The 19,448-nt window shown below is 47.4% G+C and overlaps 1 protein-coding gene across 1 annotated transcript in view; it reads right to left on the bottom strand.

The window, feature by feature from the left end:
* Positions 1-13,670: 13,670 nt before the first annotated feature.
* The window catches only part of KIAA1755, a 40,981-nt gene continuing 35,203 nt past the window's right edge, over positions 13,671-19,448 (bottom strand). The window contains exons 13-14 of the mRNA XM_079943947.1: positions 18,903-19,121; positions 13,671-15,418 (exon numbers count right to left, since the gene is read on the bottom strand). Of these exons, the coding sequence (XP_079800073.1) occupies positions 14,717-15,418; positions 18,903-19,121 (921 nt within the window). The 3' untranslated portion in view covers positions 13,671-14,716. The remainder of the gene's footprint in view (positions 15,419-18,902; positions 19,122-19,448) is intronic.

The raw sequence follows: 19,448 nt of genomic DNA, 5'->3' as shown, positions 1-19,448 counted from the left end.
TTAGGTGTAAAGTTAGATTGTTCGAGATTTTTCTTGTTTCTTGAGTTAGGCTTGAATTGCTAAAGACTTCCCTATTACAGCTGCTTTTGCTGCATTCCATAGGTTTTGGATCATCGTGTTTTCATTGTAATTTGTCTCTAGGTATGTTTTGATTTCCTCTTTGATTTCTTTAGTCATTTCTTGGTTATTTAGTAACGTATTGTTTAACCTCCATGTGTTTGTGGTTTTTACGTTTTTTTCCCTGTAATTGATTTCTAATCTCATACTGTTGTGGTCAGAATAGATGCTTGATATGATTTCAATTTTCTTAAATTTACTGAGGCTTGATTTGTGACCCAAGATGTGATCTATCCTGGAGAATGTTCCGAGCGCACTTGAGAAGAAAGTGTAATCTGCTGTTTTCGGGTGGAATGTTCTATAAATATCAATTAAGTCTATCTGGCCTATTGTGTCATTTAAAGCTTGTGTTTCCTTATTACTTTTCTGTTTGGATGATCTGTCCATTGGTATAAGTGAGGTGTTAAAGTCCCCCACTATTATTGTGCTACTATTTCCTCTTTTATCGCTGTTAGCTGTTGCCTTATGTATTGAGGTGCTCCTATGTTGGGTGCATATATATTTATAATTGTTATATATTCTTCTTGGATTGATCCCTTGATCATTATGTAGTGTCCTCCCTTGTCTCTTGTAACATTCTTTATTTTTAAGTCTATTTTATCTGAGAGTATTTTATTGCTACTCCAGCTTTCTTTTGATTTCCATTTGCATGGAATATCTTTTTCCATCTCTTTATTTTCAGTCTGAATGTGTCCCTAGGTCTGAAGTGGGTGTCTTGTAGCCAGCATATATATGGGTCTTGTTTTTGTATCCATTCAGTGAGCCTGTGTCTTTTGGTTGGAGCATTTAATCCATTCACGTTTAAGGTAATTATCAATATATATGTTCTTATTACCATTTTCTTAATTGTTTTGGGTTTGTTTTTGTAGGTCCTTTTCTTCTCTTGCGTCTCCCACTTAGAGAAGTTCCTTTAGCATTTGTTGTAGAGCTGGTTTGGTGGTGCTGAATTCTCTTAGCTTTTGCTTCTCTGTAAAGCTTTTGATTTCTCTGTCGAATCTGAATGAGATCCTTGCTGGGTAGAGTACTCTTGGCTGTAGGTTCTTCCCTTTCATCACTTTAAGTATATTATGCCACTCCCTTCTGGCTCGTAGAGTTTCTTCTGAGGAATCAGCTGTTAATGTTATGGGAGTTCCCTTGAATGTTATTTGTTGTTTTTCCCTTGCTGCTTTCAATAATTTTTCTTTGTCTTTAATTTTTGCTAATTTGATTGCTATGTGTCTCAGTGTGTTTCTCCTTTGGTTTATCCTGTATGGACTCTCTGCACTTCCTGGACTTGGGTGGCTATCTTCTTTCCCCTGTTAGGGAAGTTTTTGACTATAATCTCTTCAATTATTTTCTCGGGTCCTTTCTCTCTCTCTCCTCCTTCTGGGACCCCTATAATGCAAATGTTGTTGCATTTAATGCTGTCCCAGAGGTCTCTTAGGCTGTCTTCATTTTTTTTCATTATTTTTTCTTTATTCTGTTCCACGGCAGTGAATTCCACCATTCTGTCTTCCAGGTCACTTATCTGTTTTTCTGCCTCAGTTATTCTGCTATTGATTCCTTCTAGTGTATTTTTCATTTCAGTTATTGTATTGTTCATCTCTGTTTGTTCTTTAATTCTTCTAGGTCTTTGTTAAACATTTCTTGCATCTTCTTGATCTTTGTCTCCATTGCTTTTCCGAGGTCCTGGATAATCTTCACTATCATTATTCTGAATTCTTTTTCTGGAAGGTTGCCTATCTCCACTTCATTTAGTTGTTTTTGTGGGGTTTTATCTTGTTCCTTCATCTGGTACATAGCCCTCTGCCTTTTCATCTTGTCTATCTTTCTATGAATGTGGTTTTTGTTCCACAGGCTGCAGGATGGTAGTTCTTCTTGCTTCTGCTGTCTGCCCTCTGGTGAATGAGGCTATCTATGTGCCTTGTGCAAGTTTCCTGATGGGAGGGACTGGTGGTGGGTTCAGCTGGCTGTTGGTTTGGTGGGCAGAGCTCAGTCAATATTTCAGGTTTTGTGGCCCATATTTGATTGTGCCCTTGCAGTGTTAAAGCAGCCACAGGAGATATGTAAATAAATGGACATGGCTGTGGTACAATAAAACTTTATTTATAAAAACAGGCAGTGGACCAACCCCATGGCTGTCATTTGCAATTGCTCTAAGAGACCTTGTTTAATCAGAGCTTCCCCGCAGCAGGGCAGCTAGCCACTGAAGTCTGTGGTACCCTGGGCAAGTCCCTGGTCCCCCTGCACCTGTTTCTTCACCTGAATAAGAGGGGATGTTCTGGGTGAGGTTCAGTAAGGAGAGGGAGATGAGACCCACACGGTGGGGGAGGTCTCAGGACTTTGGGTGGGCACCCTCTAGCAAGGCCACTGCTCTCGTACACTCTCAGCATTACAAACCACCCAAAACTTCATGGTCTAATTCAAGCATTTTACGATGCTCCCTCGTTCTGTGGGCCAGGAATTTGGACTTGGCACAATTAGGGACAGTTTGTCTCCATCCATGTTATCAGCTGGGAATACTCGAAGGCTGATTCAGTGGCTGGAGGCTGGAATCACATGGAAGCATCCTCACTTGCACGTCTGGAGGTTGATGCTGGCTGTCAGCTAGAGGCTCAGCGGGGTTGTCGCCAAAGCACCTACATAGGGCCCCTCCCGGTGGTCCCTTCTATGTGGACAGTCGTGGACTGCGTTACAGTATGGTGGCTGAGTTCCAAGACGTTAGCAAGACAGTTATAAGGAAAGGATGGGGTTAAACCAGACTACATGGTATTTTGCGGAAGTAGAATACGAGGCAATAAGAGAAAGTGTAACATGCGCTGAAACAGCTTAAATTAAGAATCAGAGTGTGAATTTCAGAACCCCTCTGTGTTCTCTTTACTGATGATTGGGAGAAAGGTGAACTGTAGCCTCCCATAGGTCTTCACGTGGAAACAAAGAATAGGTCTCAGTAATTAATGATTTTAAAAAGAACAAAGAATGCAGGAACAAATGACAGTGATCGGGCAAAAGAAGTAACTATAGCAAAGGTAATAAGTCAATCGTGAAGACTCCCAGTTCTGTTTCAAAGGTAGAGATCAGCTTGAAGCACATTTTTGAGTTGTTTTGCAGGATCCAACCCCCTGGAGCACTCAACCACCAGACTAACTGGAGCCTAAGGAATGAAGATACTGACCTTTGCTGACCCTCGTGATTTCACTCAACTAAGTGCCTTGATTTTGTCAACCTAGAGTGAACCTTGCATCACTGGTGGTGCAGTGGTTAAGAATCCGCCTGCCAATGCAGGGGATGTGGGTTCGAGCCCTGGTCCGGGAAGATCCCACATGCCGTGGAGCAACTAAGTCCGCAAGCCACAACTACTGAGTCTGCACTCTAGAGCCCGCGAGCCACAACTACTGAAGCCCACGTGCCACAACTACTGAAGCCTGCCTGCCTGGAGCCCGTGCTCCACAACAAGAGAAGCCACCGCAATGAGAAGCCCGTGCACCACAACGAAGAGTAGCTCCCGCTCGCTGCAACTAGAGAAAGCCCGCGCGCAGCAACGAAGACCCAACGCAGCCAAAAGTAAATAAATTTTTTTTTTAATTTCCATATTTTTTTTAAAAAAAAAGAAAGAAAAAAAAAGCATATGAGATGGTAGAGGCTCTCGCAGCCGCCTTTGGGAAATGCAACCCGCCCCATACACGTGGTGTGAGGGCCCTCTAGTGGGGTCTGGGCCCAAGATCTCCTGGTTCAAGGCAGCATCGGCGCGGTCACTGGGAACCCATATGGCTCAGACCCCTCCCTCAGACATCATGCCTATTCTGGTCAAACCCAGCTCATGCTCAGTCTTATATCTTCTTCCAGAGCTAATCCTGGGTCTCTTCCTCAGCGGGAACATATTAAGGTCAGCCAGAGCTGCTAAGCCTTTTTCTTACAAACAACGAAGGAAACAAGAGCAACCACCTCCACGCACACAACAGCCCTGGTGACCCCAGCTTTGCAGGATGGTTGGCCAAGCAGGTAGGGAAATGTTGAGACAAAACCAGCTGGGAAATGCTTCCTTGAGCCACAGGATGTGGTTATGTGTTGAGGGCTGGAGGGTGGAGCTGGGATCCTGGGCTGGACCCACAGAGCAGAGACCCTTGGAGAGCAGATGGTAGAAATAGGGCCCCTTTAAGAGGCCAAGGGCACCCCTGGGTTACATGGTCATGAACAGATTTCAGAGGAAGAATCATTGAGATCAGGGTTGCTGAGATTCAGGGGCAAGATGTGAGAACCAGGCCAGCCTCCAGGTAGATTAGCAACAGCTCCCTGATCCAGATGATTCCAGACTTCCACCTCCTCCACCATCTGATACTCTCCCCAGTAACCAGAGGAGAATCTGGGGCCCAGAGAATGGGAGGGACTTGCCTGGGGTCTCACGGTAAACCAGTGGCCAAGCTGGGACTTGAACCTGGGGCCCCATCTCCTTCCACTGAGGTGGTCCAGCAGAGGTCTCTCAGGGTTCAGAGTCCCTTGCAAATGGATCATCAATAACGATGCCACTTCCCATTTATAGCCCTCCGATGCTGAGCAACACATGCATCTCTGGAATACTACTCAGCCATAAATAAAATGAAATTTTGCCATTTGCAACAACGTGGACGGACTTGGAGGGTATTATGCAAGTGAAATAAGTCAGACAGAGGACAAATACTGTATGATATTATTGAAGTGGAATCTAAAAGATGTACGAACTAGTGATATAACAAAAAAGAAACAGGCTCACAGATGTAGAGAACAAGCAGTTACCAGTGGGAAGAGGGAAGGGATGAGGGGCAAGATAGGCATAGAGGATTAAGAGGTACAAACTACTATGTATAAATAAATAAGCTACAAGGATATATTGTACAGCACAGGGTATATAACCAATATTTTATACTAACTATAAATGGAGTACAATCTTTAAAAATTGTGAACAGCTATGTTATACACCTGAAACATATAATATTGTAAATCAATACCTCAATAAAAATTTTTAAAAAAGAAAGAAAAAGTCATACCTCCTGTTTCTAAAGAATTAATTAATTTAAGGGGTATTAAATTAATTAATACCCCTTTTCTCGGTATAAACACCAAAAAAGAAAGTTCATTTAAGTTCTGCTCTCTATCTTCACAACAACTTCTATGCTCTTTTTTTGAGACATCAAGTATCAAATTCTTTTCCCTCAAAAGTTCCTTTTGGGGGACTTCCCTGGTAATCCAGTGGGTAAGACTCTGTGCTCTTAATGCAGAGGGCCCAGGTTCGATCCCTGGTCAGGAAACTAGATCCCACATGCGGCAACTAAGAGTCCGCGTGCCACAACTAAGACCTGGCGCAGGCTAAATTAATAAATAAATAAAATTTATTTATTAAATAAATAAACAAATAAATAAATTTATTTTTAAAAAACTTCCTTTTGGGATCCTTGAGCTCACATTTCATCTTCTATTGTTTCATCCCAGTTTCAAGGAACACAAGGCCCTAGGGCTTGCTGAAGCATGAAAAGAGACAGGGAGCAGAGGTGATGAGTGCTGGAAGCAGTACTGAGCAGGGCAGCCAGGCCTCAGGGTTGGGGCTTAGGGATGGGGGCTAGACCGGGAGCCAGGGCCTTTGCTACCTCTCGGTCTCTTGAGGCTGGCTCTGGGTGCATCAGCTTTGGTCCTCCACCCCCAGGACTACTTTTCTGCTTTCTATGTACACAGCTGGACACAGTGGCCCTCTGAACTCAAGTTTACACATGCTCAGTTCAGAAACTGCCTAGCATCTCTGATTCCCAAATCCAAATCCTGGAAAAGGAAGCTTATTGGTGAGCTTGGGTCACATGTCTATCTTTTCATCCAACCGGTTTACGACTGAGGGGCTGTGGCACTGTATAAGCAGAGAACGAAAGGGGCGGATGTTGGACATTCACCCTGTAGGAAAGGGAGAAGGCTTTTCCAGGAGGAGGGCACAGCAAGGTCAAAGGCTTAGAGGTGGGGAATTGGAGGCTTCATGGGGACAGTCCTAAGTGGCTAAGTTTGTGGCAGCCCTCCTGTGACTGCTTAAACGGCAGCTCCCATAGGACCATCCCTGTCCCTGTGCCTAGTGGCACAGACATGGCCCACAGAGGGAAATCACAAGTGAATCAGCAGCAGAACCAAAGCTCAAACCATTTCCTTCTCCCAGCCCAGGCTTGAGTGTCTGAGGCTTACGAGGGAGTCAGGTTAGAGGAGCAGGGAGAATGAAATCAAGAAATAACAGGCTTCACAGGAGTAATAATGACATTTTAACTTGAAAATTGCAAGGAGACAGAGCTGTGGAGGCGTATGCAAATTTCCATGCAGATGAAATGCAAATGAGCTTGCTTGCTCCTGCCTAGTGCACCTGGATGTGGCTCAGTGACAAATCCTAATGGCACCGCATGGCTGTGTGATTGATTATCAAGGCCAGCTGGGATGACAACTGCACTCTCCTCCTGGGAGCTGGCGGAGATGAGACTGTTTCTAGAGTGCCCTCTGATGGGGACCCTGAGGGATGGCCCTCTGTAATTCAGGGATGGCAAATTTGGGACAAAGCTAGTATCTCTATAGCGGCCCTCCTCCATGGCAGACATCATTAATCAGTCATAGAATTCCTTCTTACTGAGTCAACCAGGTGCTCTAGGCAAACCCTACTAATCAATCAAAGTTGGCCTTCATTCATTCATTCATTCATCAATTCGTCTAACAAATTTTGTTGATTTTCTTCCCTGTGCCAAGGATACATTGAACAGGCAGGTTCAGTTCCTGCTCTTGTGAAACTCACAGTTTAGTGGGGGATATGAGCATTAACAAAATATTGCAAAATGGCAATTGAGATAAGTGCTATGAAAGAGAACTACATGGTCTTTATAAAAGGGAATTTTGACTCCTTCAGAGTGACCAGGAAAGCCTGACCCTGTTGCTGATATCTGAAGGATAAAGAGGGCTTAACTAATTGAAAAAAAAGGGGAAGGACATTCCAGGTATTGAGACAAGAAAGAGCTTGTAAGCAGAAATTGTCAGCACTACACTAGATTCCCTATGATCATTTTTTGTTTCTGTGCATCCCTCCTCTGGCTTCTATCTGTTTTTGTTTGTTTGTTTAAAGAAAAGAAAAAGCTTTATTGAGATATAGTTCACATACCGTACAATTCACCCATTTAAAGTATACAAATCAATAGTTTTACTATATTCACAGATACGTGCAACCTCTACCATAGTCAATTTGGGAACATTTTCATGACCTCAAAAAGAAACCCTTTGCTCTGTAGGGATTCATCTCCTCCCACCCCACACTCCCAGCCCTAAGCAACCACTAATCTAATTTCTGTTTCTATAGATTTGCCTGTTCTGGACCCATTAAATACTAATTCTTTATTCCTTCCTCCTCCCAGCCCCTGATATACTCTAACCTACTTTATGTCTCTATGAATTTGCCTATTCTAGATATTTCATGGAATCATACAACATTGGTCCTTTTTGTCTGATTTATTTCATTTAGCAGAATGTTTTCGAGGATCATCCATACTGTAGCATGTATCAGAACATCATTATTTTTACAGCTGGAAAATATTCCATTGTATGTATATACCACATTTTGATAGGCATTTGGATTATTTCCACCTTTTAGCTATTATGAATAATGCTCCTGTGAACATTGGTGTACAAGTATCTGTTTGAGGCCCTGTTTTCAATTCTTTTGGATATATACCTAGGAGTGGAATTGCTGGGTCATTCTATGTTTACCTTTTTGAGGAACCACCAAAATCGTTTCCACAGGGGCTGCACCATTTTACATTCCCACCAGCAAGGTACAAGGGTTCCAAATCTCTACATCCTCACCAATATTTGTTAGTTTCTGCTTTTTTGATTATACACATCCTAGTAGGTGTGAGGTGATGTCTCATTGTGGTTTTGACTTGCATTTCCCTAATGACTAATTATGTTGAGCATCTTTTTATGTGCTTGTTAGCCATTTGTATATCTTCTTTGGGGCAATGTCTATTCAAGTTCTTTACCCATTTTAAAATTGGGTTGCTTGTCTTTTTTTGCTGAGTTGTAGCCGTGCTTTATATATTCTGGATATTAAACCCTCATCAAATATAAGATCTGTAAATATTTTCTCCCATTCTGTAGGTTGCCTTTTCATTTTCTTGATAATGTCCTTTGATGTACAGTTTTTAATTTTGATGAAGTCCTATTTATCAACTTTTACTTTTGTTGCTCATGCTTTTGGTATCATACCTAAGAACCCACTGCCAAATCTAAGCTCATGAAGATCTACCCTTATGTTTTCTTCTAAGCGTTTTATAGTTTTATCTCTTAAATCTAGGTTGTTGATCCGTTTTGAGTTAATTTTTGCATATGGCATGAAGCAGAGGTCCAACTTCATTCTTTTACCTGAAGAAATCCGGTTGTTCCAGCACCATTTGTTTAAGAACTTACTCTTTCCCCATTGAATGGACTTGGCAGCCTTGTTGAAAATCAATTGACTGTAGACCTATGGGTTTATTTTGATTCCATGCATCTAGATGTCCATTCTCATGGCAGTACCACACTCTTTTGATTACTGTAGGTTTGTAGTAAGTTTTGAAATTGGAAACTGAGAGTCCTCCAAGTTTGTTTTTCTTTTTCAAGTTGTTTTGGCTACTTGGGGGGCCTCTTGAAATTCTATAAGAATTTGAGGATCGGCTTTTCTATTTCTGCCCCAAAAAAAGGCTGTTGGAATTTTGATAGGGATTATGTTGAATCTGAGGATCCCTTTGGATAGTATTGACATTTTAACAATGTTAAGTCTTCCTACCTATGAATACAATGTCTTTCGCCTCCTTGGTTAAATTTATTACTAAGTATTTTATTCTTTCAGATGCTTTTGGAAATGAAATTGCTTTCTTAATTTCCTTTTCAGATTGTTCATTGCTGGTGTGTAAAAACACAGATTTTTGTGTGTTGATCTTGTAACCCACAACTTTGCTGAATTTGTTTATTAGCTCTAGTATCTTTCTTGGGGATTATTTCTTATTTTCTCTACACAGAATCGTGCCATCTGTGAATAGAAACAACTTTATTCCTTCCTTTCCAGTTTGGATGCCTTTTCTTTCTTTTGCAGGGTAACTGCTCTTTTTCTTGACTAATTGGATTCCTTTTATTTGTTTTTCTTATCTAATTTTCTTGTCTAGAACTTCCAGTACAATGCTGAATAGCAGTGGTGAAAATAGTCATCCTGTTTTGCTCCTGACCTTAGGGAGAAAGCTTTCAGTATTTCACCATTGAGTTTGATCTTAGTTGTGGGTTTTTCATGAATGCCATTTATCATGTTGAATAAGTTCCCTTTTATTCCTTGTTTTCAGAGTAGTATTTTTTCTTGTTGTTCTTGTTTTTTTTGTTTGTTTGTTTGTTTTGTTTTTAATCATGAAAGCTGTTGGATTTTGTCAAATGTCTTTTCTGAGACAACTGAGATGATCGTGTTTTTCTCCCTTCATGCTATTAACGTGGTATATTACATTGATTGATTTTCTTATCTTTACGCTTGCATACCTGGGATAAATCCCACTTGGTCACACTGCATAATTCTTTTAATGTGCTATTGTCTTTGGTTTGCTAGTATCTTGTTGAGGATTTTTACATCTATACTCACAAGGTATATTGTCCTGTAGTTTTCTTTTCTTGTGATATATTTATCTGGCTTTGGTATCAAGATAATGCTTGCTTCAGAGAATAAGTTAGGAAGTGACTTCATTCCTTTTTACGGCTGAAGCACATCCTTTTGTATGGGTATACTACATTTTGTTTATTCGTTCATTGGTTGACCAATATTTGGGTTGCTTCTTTCTTTTAACTATGATGAATAATTCTGCTATAAGCATTTATGTAGAAATTCTTGTGTGGACATATGGTTTTGTTTCTTTGGGGTGTATATCTAGGAGTGGAATTGCTGGGTCATATCGTAACTGGATGTTTAACCATTTGAAGGCCTGCCCAACTGTTTCCCAAGGCAGCTGCGTTGTTTTACATTCCCCCAGCAATGTATGAGGGTTCCAATTTCTCCACATCCTGCCAACGTTTATTATTGGACTTTTAAATTTTAGCCATCCTAGTAAATGTGTAGTGAGATCTCATTGTGGTTTCGATTCGTGTTTCCTTGATGGCTAATGCGGTTGAGCATTTTTTCATGTCCTTATTAGAATTTTGTGCATCTTATTTGGAGAAATGTTCATTCAGATCCTTTACCTATTTCTAAGTTGGAGGTTTAAAAATTTATAATTTAGTGGTGAGAGCATTCTATATATTTGTAATATAGAATATTATCTTCTGTGGGCCCACCCCAGCAACCCTCCTCCAAGCAAGCACTGCCCTAGGGTTCCTGGACCCTGCTTTTTGTGGCAGGCTTTTGCAGAGGCTTGCAGTGCCTCAGGAGGTGTAAAAATACCCTCCAGCATTCCCCACGTGATCAGGCAGAGGCTGAGCCTTGATCTGAAATTGTACATTGGTTTCCTTCCCTTCTCTGTCCTGTTTCCCCTTCCTGTGGTTTCTCTCATGATCTCTTCTTCAGCAAATCACCTGTACCTGAATCCTTGTTGCCAGGCGTGCTTCTAGGGGAACTTGAAAGTGCTTGGAATGGCCGAGGAACTAAAAGGAAGTCAGTGTTGTTGGAACTCAGAGAACATGGAGACTGGGGAGTAAGGTGAGGCTAGAGTGGTGGGCAGAGGCCTGACCCCACAGAGCTTTGTAGATTCCAGCGATGGGCAGGATGGGGGTTAGCTGGAGAGTCACGGGATGCCACTGGGCTCTGTTAAGCAGGGACTGGCATTATTTTACATTTTGCAAAGGTCCCTCTAGCCTCTCTGTGGAGGATGGATAAAAGGGCCCAAGTGGCTGCAGGAGGACCACTGAGGATACTGTTACAACTGTCCAGGGGGAGAGAGGATGGAGACTGGGATGAGGATGGGAAGGTGGAGGGAGAAAGAAGAAGAAGATTAGAGAGAGATGAGGGGGGTGGATCTGGGGGCTCTGGGGAAGTTCAAGGACATCTTGCAGGTTTTCAGCCTGGGTGCCTGGATGCATGGTCAGTACACAGAGAGGGAGGCAGGCTTCGGAGGGCAGATCAGGAGTTCCACTGGCCAGACGACACCCGTTTGCCATCCCTGGTCTTGCCCAATCCCCCCACTTCACAGATGGAGAAAATGAGGCCTGAGGAAGTGCGGTGATTCACCCAGGTCCCTGTCATGCCCCAGACTGAAGGGGATGGGATCCAAGGATCCTGCTGCCCAGCCAGAGGGCTTGTTTATTCTCCAGGAGGCCCACTGGCTCTGGCCTCAGACAGCTATTTTGCAGCTGGGAGTGGGTGGGGTTTAGGGCCTGATGGGTTTGTCCTGGGCTGGAAGCCAGTTCACAGCTCACAGAGAACAGAACATCTCTGTTTCAGGAGGGCAGCCTGTGCTGCCTGCTACCCTGTCAGGGTCTGATGTGGGTAACTTGAAGGCATGAGGTTGTGGGGTGCTCACCTCAGAGTGGCTGACATTTGCTTTCCTGGATTAGGCATGGACAAGAACTAGGTCCAGATTCTGAGGTTTCCCCTTCTCTAGTCCTTCCTTTCCTTGCTGTGTGACCTTGGGCCAGTCACCTCCCCTCTCCTCAGTCTTCTCATCTGTAAAATGGAGACATCCTACAGTGTAACTTTTCTGCCCTCAGGGTTGTAGGGAATATTGGATGAAGAAATGGATGGACAAAAAATACACCGTAAACTGTAAAGTGCCTAAACTACAATTTGGGTTCAGTCCTACCACTGCCCCAGTGGGTTTCTCAGACTTTACAAGATGGCCACCCCTCTGGAGAGGAAGAGGCCTGGTGTGGAGCTCAGAGATCCCAGGATCTTATTATCCTGGCCCAGCAGGCTTGACAAAACCCATTGGACAGATGGGAAAACTGAGAGACGGCCATCTGCTCAGAGTCACCAGGCTATTAAGCCTGGATTCAAAGGCTGGGCTCTCTGATTACAAAGACAAGAAAGATCCTTATCCATTCAATGACCTGATTGTACAGATAGGGTAAACCAAGGGCCAGAAAGGGGAAGCAACCTGCCCAGGGTCACACAGGCAGCTGGCAGCAGGGCGGAAGTGTCAGGTGAGGTCCCTGACTCCCAGGCCATGCTCCTCCTATCACCTCTTGCCCACCAACCCCTGGAGCTTGAAAAGCAGTTTCCTCCTCAGTAAAATGGGGTGAAACTAGTATTGGCTTCATTGGATTGTTGTGAACATTTCAACAAGCCCCGCAAAGCTTTTAAAGGGCTTAGCACCAAGTCAGGCACAAAGAAAATGCAGAATAAATGTTGGCTAGTAATATTATTATTCATTATTATATTTCATTTCTGCATCCCCTTCTCCCCTTTGGGCTGCTGTGAGTAGACAAATTGTGGGCTTTCGGCTCTTCCTGGAGACAAGAGGGATGTACAAGATGGCTTTGGGGGCCCCTCCCTCCCAAGGATTCTTGGATTATCCATACCCCTCCTCAGCCCCCCTGAGCACTAGCCGTAACTGTAGTCTCTCAGAAGTCAGTTTTCATCCTTGCACCCCGGGTACCCTGGCTCCCTGCCTGTGGTCCCTACTGGCTGGATGCTGTTGCTATGGCAACAGCATTTTAAGAGCCTTCGGCCCCCCTCTGAGGCAACAGGCCTGGATGGAGCTGGACTGATCAAATGCCTCCTGCATCCTCAGGCCTGTCTGGACAGAAGGCAGGAGACTGGAATGCAAGAATCAGAGCTGGCTTGGGGTGGGGGTTGGGGGCGGCTCAGGCCTTAGCCCCAAGGGTTTCCCAACAGCACCCCACCTCACTGTGTTGCATGAGCACTTGGTTACACATGCAGACTCCAGCCACCACTGCCGCAAGGGTCTGGTTTTAACTATCTGGGGTGAGATCCCCTAAGACGCTGCCTTTGATCAGCTCTGCTCGTGGTTCTGAGGCAGACAGGCCCCAGACCACTCTTGATGAAATCTTGAGTCCAGGAAGATTTTGGGCATTGAGGTTTGTGTGGATCTCTCTGCTGAGATTACTCTTTTTTTAAATAATGTTTTTAAAATTTACTTATTTTATTTATTTTTGGCTGCGTTGGGTCTTCGTTGCTGCGCGCGGGCTTTCTCTAGTTGCAGCGAACAGGGGCTGCTACTCTTTGTTGCAGTGCGGGGGCTTCTCATTGAGGTGGCCTCTCTTGTGGCAGAGCACGGGCTCTAGGTGCGCGGGCTTCAGTAGTTGTGGCGCGTGGGCTCAGTGGTTGTGGCTCGCGGGCTCTAGAGCGCAGGCTCAGTAGTTGTGGCGCACAGGCTTAGTTGCTCCACGGCATGTGGGATCTTCCCGGACCAGGGCTTGAACCCGTGTCCCCTGCACTGGCAGGTGGATGCTTAACCACTGCGCCACCAGGGAAGCCCGAGATTACCCTTGAGAAATCCTGTTTGTCCTCCCAGGCCCGCTCCGGTCCTGCCTCCCTCTCCTTCCACAGCCTCATCTTGTGGGGGGATGTACACCCTACCCTCTTCCTGGAGCCAGGAAAATTCCAGAGCTGGGCTACCAGAGGCCATCTTGGTGATGCATCCTAAGGCAGAGATGGGCGCACATTCTCAGAATAATGACATTCAGGGGAGGCGCTAGCCATGGTCACTCTGGGCTGTCTTCTAGATGCTCTATCTGAAATCAGAGCATCTCAAGCCTCTTCCCACTGTCCTCCCGCACCACCTGCTGGATGGGGACAAGGCTCCCTACCCTCCAGCCCCAACCATAGCAGAATCTGATGACGCCAGGCACCAGAGGCTGTGCCTAAGGAGAGGTCGGGCTTCGGGGTGGGTCTGAGGAGCTCTGGTGGGGAGGGGAAGAAGGCAGAGATCATGGGAGAGGGAGGTGGTCCTCTTTGGGGTTCCTTGAACTTGAGACTGATGCTCATGTCTGTTGGAGAAGCCAAGTGACAGAGTAGAGATGCAGCAGACAGTCCCCCTCCCTTACCCCTTCCATGCGCACTAACTGGCCTCCAGCAGGTGATTCTCTTTGCCCAAGGCCAGTGGCGTCAGTGGATAAATTACATGTGGTAATTCACTTGACAGCACCCCCTTTATTCCCTTCTCAGACTCGCTCCCCTGCTCCTCCGCCAAGTAAATGCGCATTTGAATCCTTGTGTGGTCTGTTTCGTAGGACCCTAAGACAGGAAGCCACTCCCCTAATCTCCCCACCCTGGGTTCTATTATGAGGGCAGCTTTGCCCCTTGTGCCCCAAGGGGAAGCTTACATACCCCTGAACCCCAGGTGGGGTTCTGCCTAAGTCGGAGATCTCTGGAAGGATCTGTACCAACAGCTCTTTCCACGATGAGACTCCAGGGTTTTGGAGCCAATCTCACGCTCTTCCGCGTCCTGCCCTGCCCTCCACTCTCACTATTCTGAATGTGTGAGAGTCGCGTCTTCCCAGAGCTTCCTGGGGCCGGGAGCAGGTGCGAGTTCTTGTCTACCGAGCACGGGCCAAACTCAGTAGCCACGTCCTGACGGATGGTCCAGGGCTCCCCAGCTCTGTCTTTAGCTGGGCCCCACCCGAACCATACCCATCCCTGCCGGAGCCTGGTGTGATTGACGGGAACTCCCAGCTAGAGGGATGCAGGGGGACTTGTGTGGGGTGAGTCCTCCAGAGACGTCTGTGAGTCTGTCCCCTCCGAGGAGAAGCTGCCCCCAGTGGGCCGGGGGATCTGACTCTGCCTGGGGAGCCGCTGCCAGGAAAGGAAGGAGGTTAGATAACGCTCAGAGGCAGGATCCAGGGGCCCATGCGGGCTTCTGCCGTCATCAGCTTCAAAAGCCTGGCCAGCTTCCTGGGGTGGAGGGGCTGCTTGGAAACTTCTGTTCTGTACACGTCTGGGGGCCCGAGGAGGCCAACAGGATTTTGGCGAACAATCCAGACCCAGTGAGTCCTGGAGGGGCAGGTCCCATCTTCCCTTGTAAGTGACTTCTCCATTCAGGTCCTGGCCCTTGGCGGCCGCCCCTCTGAGTTCCCGGCCCGCCGGGTGGGAAGGGGGACCTGCCAGGCATGGACAGTGGCCCAGTGCCTTCTTCAGGAGGGTCTGGATCTCCTCGTGCCTCTCCCGGGCCTCCTCCCACAGGTCCTGGCCCAGGCCCTCCCAGCTCAGAGAGGCCACCTGCAGCCGCATGGCCGTGAGCTTCTCGGCAGGGAACTCGGACGCCAGGCGCTGCAGGTAGCGGTGGAGGCGGCGCTGGTCCCCAGGGCTGGCCCTTTGGGCCTTGCCCAGCCTGAGCTGGGCCATCAGGTCCTGGCAGTCCATGTGGAACCAGGTCATCTGGGAGACAAGAAGAGAGGGAGATGGGGGTTCCGTGAGGACAGGGATAGGCCTCTCTGAGCCAAAAGGAGGCTTAAAGAACAAATACAGCTAGACTGAATTAATACAAAAACGTCCAATCAGTGTTAGGGTCTCTCTTAGCACAGCTGTGATTTTCTCCACCGCTGACGATGACAATATTTCCCTTTCTTCCCCAGGGAACACCACCCTCCGTTACCCACCGGGAAACAGTCCCCAGCACCCTTGGGATCTTCAGGCACAGTCTTACAGACTTAGGGGCCAGCAAGGACTCACCCCTCTCTGGGGCTCAGTCTCCCCCTCAGTAAAGTAGAGGTTGTGATAGATAATCATGGAAATTTGAGTGATTCTCGGATTGTATGAACCCCTCATAAGTGGTGCTGAGGGAGGAGTCTGGCTAATATTTATTGAACGCTGACTGTTTGCCAGGCTCTGTGCATCTCATGTAGGATCACACTGAACCAGCAGCCCATTTTACAGAGGAGGAAACTGAGGCTCACACACATGAAATCACTTGTCCCAGGTCACGCTGCAAGTCAGGGAGGAGCTGGGATTCAAACTCAGCCCTGTCCAGCCCTCAAGAGGGTATCTTCCAAGCACCTCCTTGCACAGGAGAAACTGGCCCAGGCAGGGCCCTGCCCTTGCAGTCACACAGTGAGACTGTCAGCCAGCCCAGGCCCGGAGGCCCCCTCGCTCTGGCCGGGCCTCTGCCGCATTTTAGGATCCTGCCTGTACCCACTTCACCCACAAAATGTCTGCAGGTTGCAAAGGAGCCAACATGTTCCCAGCAGCTCGTGAAAAACATAATCTTTCTCTCCATTAATTTAGAAGCCAACAGCAAGCTGTTAGGCAGTGGGGATTGGAGAACAATTTTCTCCGAGGAAACCATCTTTCCGCGGATTAAGGGAACTTGTCTTTAGATAAATGGCTTCATATTTGCAGAAGCACATTGAGCTCATGGCTGGGAAAGGGCTCCATAAATCTCCGTTAGCGACACAATCATGTTATTATTATTTAGTGCCAAAGCTGCCGCATGCCTGCTCTCCACCTGGGGCTGAGCCCAGCACTGAGCCGTCCTGTCTGTCCGTCTGTCTGTCTGGGACCAGATATTCCAGGCCAAGCTGGACAGAGGTGGAGAACACCTCAGAAATCATCTTGCCCCACCCCTTACTGTGCGGATTAAAATTCTGGGCCAGAGAGGAGAAGGTGCTGTCGAGGGGAAGAGCTTTCCAGGCTGAGGGAACAGCCAGTGCAAAGGCCTCAGTGCTGGAGCCAGTTTGCTTTCTCCAGGGAAGGCCGATGGGGCTGAAATCAGCTAAAATTAGTAAACAAGGGAGAGAAGCTTCCAGAACCCCTTAATCCATGAGGCATTACTCCTCCTACCACTACTGCTAATGACAACATTAGCAGTACCTCGGTGTTAAAAACAATAATTTAACATCGGTGTTAAAAATAATAATTCCAGATTTGAGCAAAGTCGGGTGTAGGGGCAGGGGGAGGGGTTACTTACATTTAATTTAATTCTCACTTCTCTGCACGAGAGCCAGAGGACCTGGGTTCGAATCTCAACTACGCCACTTCCTAGCTGTGTGACCCTGGGTCAGTGACTTGATTTCTCTGGGCTTCCTGCCTCACAGGGTTGGTGTGACCATAATACCATATGTGAAATGACTAGAACAGGGCCTGCAGACAATAAGAACTCCGTACCTAAGCATTGGTTGTTATTATTATCATCATTATTCTTGACAAGGAGCTGAGGCCCAGAGCAGTGAAGGCCACTGTTGAGGTCACAGAGCCCATGCAGGCATATCCCTGACTCTAAGTCTCAGATCTTCCTGCTGTCTCGCTCTCTAACTTCTGAACAGCTGGGCGCGGGGGATCCCTTCGCTGCCTCTGCCCACATCTACCTCCCTTGCCTGAGGGAGACAGAGTGGCCTGTCCTCCCAGTGCCCCAGGTGTGAGTTGATCGAGTCCCTCCCGCTGCCCCCAAAGCATCTGCGTTCTTGGTGCCCTGTGTGCTGGGCTGGCCTGACAGCTGGGAGGCTGGGGTCAGGCTCTTCCCATGCTCCATCGTCAGTGGCCAGTGCGAGGGGCAGCTGAGGGCACTGGGCCCAGGCCAGAGGTGTGGGTTCTTGTCTCATCTGGGTTACAGCTCTCTCAGGCTGCTCCCTTGCTCCCCCTAGGCCTCAGTTTCCCCATCAGAAAGACAAGGGATTTGGCTAAATGGATTTAAGAGGGGCGGGGGCTCTGAAGTCAAATCCTGCTTGACCAACCGGGCTAGGGGATGCTGAGAAAGCCACTTTCCTCTTTGGACCTTAGTTTCCTCATCTGTAAAATGGAAACAATGTTGGTGCCCCTCCCTCACAAAGATATGATGAGAATTAAAGCGGGCAAGGTATGCAAAGTGCTTTTAGGAGGGTCTGGCGTGGTGAACACAGTCAATAATGTGGGCTACCCCATAATAGTCATCTAACCCTCATCACCATCGTCATCACGTCTGCTTGGACACAAGAACTGCTTGTCATTTCGCTCTCCTTTGCAGAAGAACATAGCACATGGACACATCTGGGTTCAAATTCCAGCTCTTCTTTTCTCTAGCTGTGTGGCCTTGGGCAAGGTGCTGCCCCTCTCTGGGCCCTCAGTTTCCTCATCTGTACAATGGAGTTGGTCAACCTTGCCACATTGGGTTCCAAGAGATGACAGATGCGAAGCAATGGAGTTATTCTTGCTTCCTAACTCACCTCTGCCCAGGCCCCCGACCCTTGCCCCAGTAGCCCTACCCCCTCCTCCTCCCTCCTGGCCAAACGCTGGGTTCCTGGTGAGGACTGAGGCCTCTGTTCTAAGGATGCTCAGAGCAGCCTCTGGGCCCGCCCTCAGCCAACTGTCCCTTCCTTCCTTCCTTCCCCAGCTGTCTCCTCCAACGCATCTGTGCAGGGCAAGGTGGGGCATGGGAAAGAGCACAATGGTGCCATGGCTTGCTGTGTGACCTTGGCTAAGTGATGGTACTTCTCTGATCCTGTTTCCCTAACACTGTAATAGAGGGGTGGGACGAGATCAAGGTTCTGAGCCTGGTCCTGACCCTGTGAAGTTGCCTGCAGAGGTCTATGTGTGGAGGGAAAGTCTATGGCTTTGATCAGATTCTCAGAAATCCCCAGGATCCTTCCCCTAATCCCAACGTTTAAGAAGCAGGTGATTTCCTTTGAGAGGTGATATCTGGGTCACTGGGAGACTGCCTGTGTAGTGGGACAAGCTGGGGTCAGGGATTAGCTGGACCTGGTTTAAGGAGGGTAACTTAACCTTGCAAACCTTGTTTCCCTTCTGGAAAATGCAGGTAATGCGTTTTCCCCCTCACGGGGCTATGGAATGAAAAGAGCCTAGTGCTGTGTCTAGGCTGTTCCCTGCCCCCACCCTACGTCCTAGGTGTTGGGGGAGCTGGGAGTTTATGCAGGTGGGCTGCCAGGCTCACCTTCTTGCAGAAGTGGTGGAGGTGGAGCAGCGTCTCCAGGTCTGTGCGTTGCCGCTCGGCTGCCATGTAGAAGTGGGTCAGCTTAGCCTGGAAGGCCCGCTGGGTGAAGGTGAAGCCTGCCAGCTCTGGGAGCTCTGTTCCTCCCGCCTCCCTGGCCCTGGCTGCAGCTCCCAGCTGGGCCGCCTGCTTGCACAGCTCCAGGCCACGGCGGTACTGGGCCTGAGCAGGGAGGGGAGGGGTGTCTACTCAGCTCCAGCCTTACTACCGGGTTATGAGACTTCCTGAGCCTCAGTTTCCTCATCTGTAAAATGGGAACCCAGGGTTTACTTTGCCTGCTGGGATTCTGCTTAGCGTCACCCTCTTCTGGCAAAATTCTCCAACCCCAGAGTCTGGGTTACAGGCTCCTCGCCTGTGTCCCCACAGTTCTCCTTTTCTGGCTATTTCCCTGTTGCCCCCCAGCCCCCCATCTTGTCTCCGCCCTCCACTGGCCTGGAAGTTCCCCGAGGGCTGAAACAGAGGCTGAATCACCCTGTGCCCCAGGACCCA

Source organism: Stenella coeruleoalba, assembly GCF_951394435.1.
Source record: "Stenella coeruleoalba genome assembly, chromosome: 15".
In the NCBI taxonomy this organism is placed as follows: domain Eukaryota; kingdom Metazoa; phylum Chordata; class Mammalia; order Artiodactyla; family Delphinidae; genus Stenella; species Stenella coeruleoalba.
This window is presented reverse-complemented; position numbering and strand designations above follow the sequence as displayed.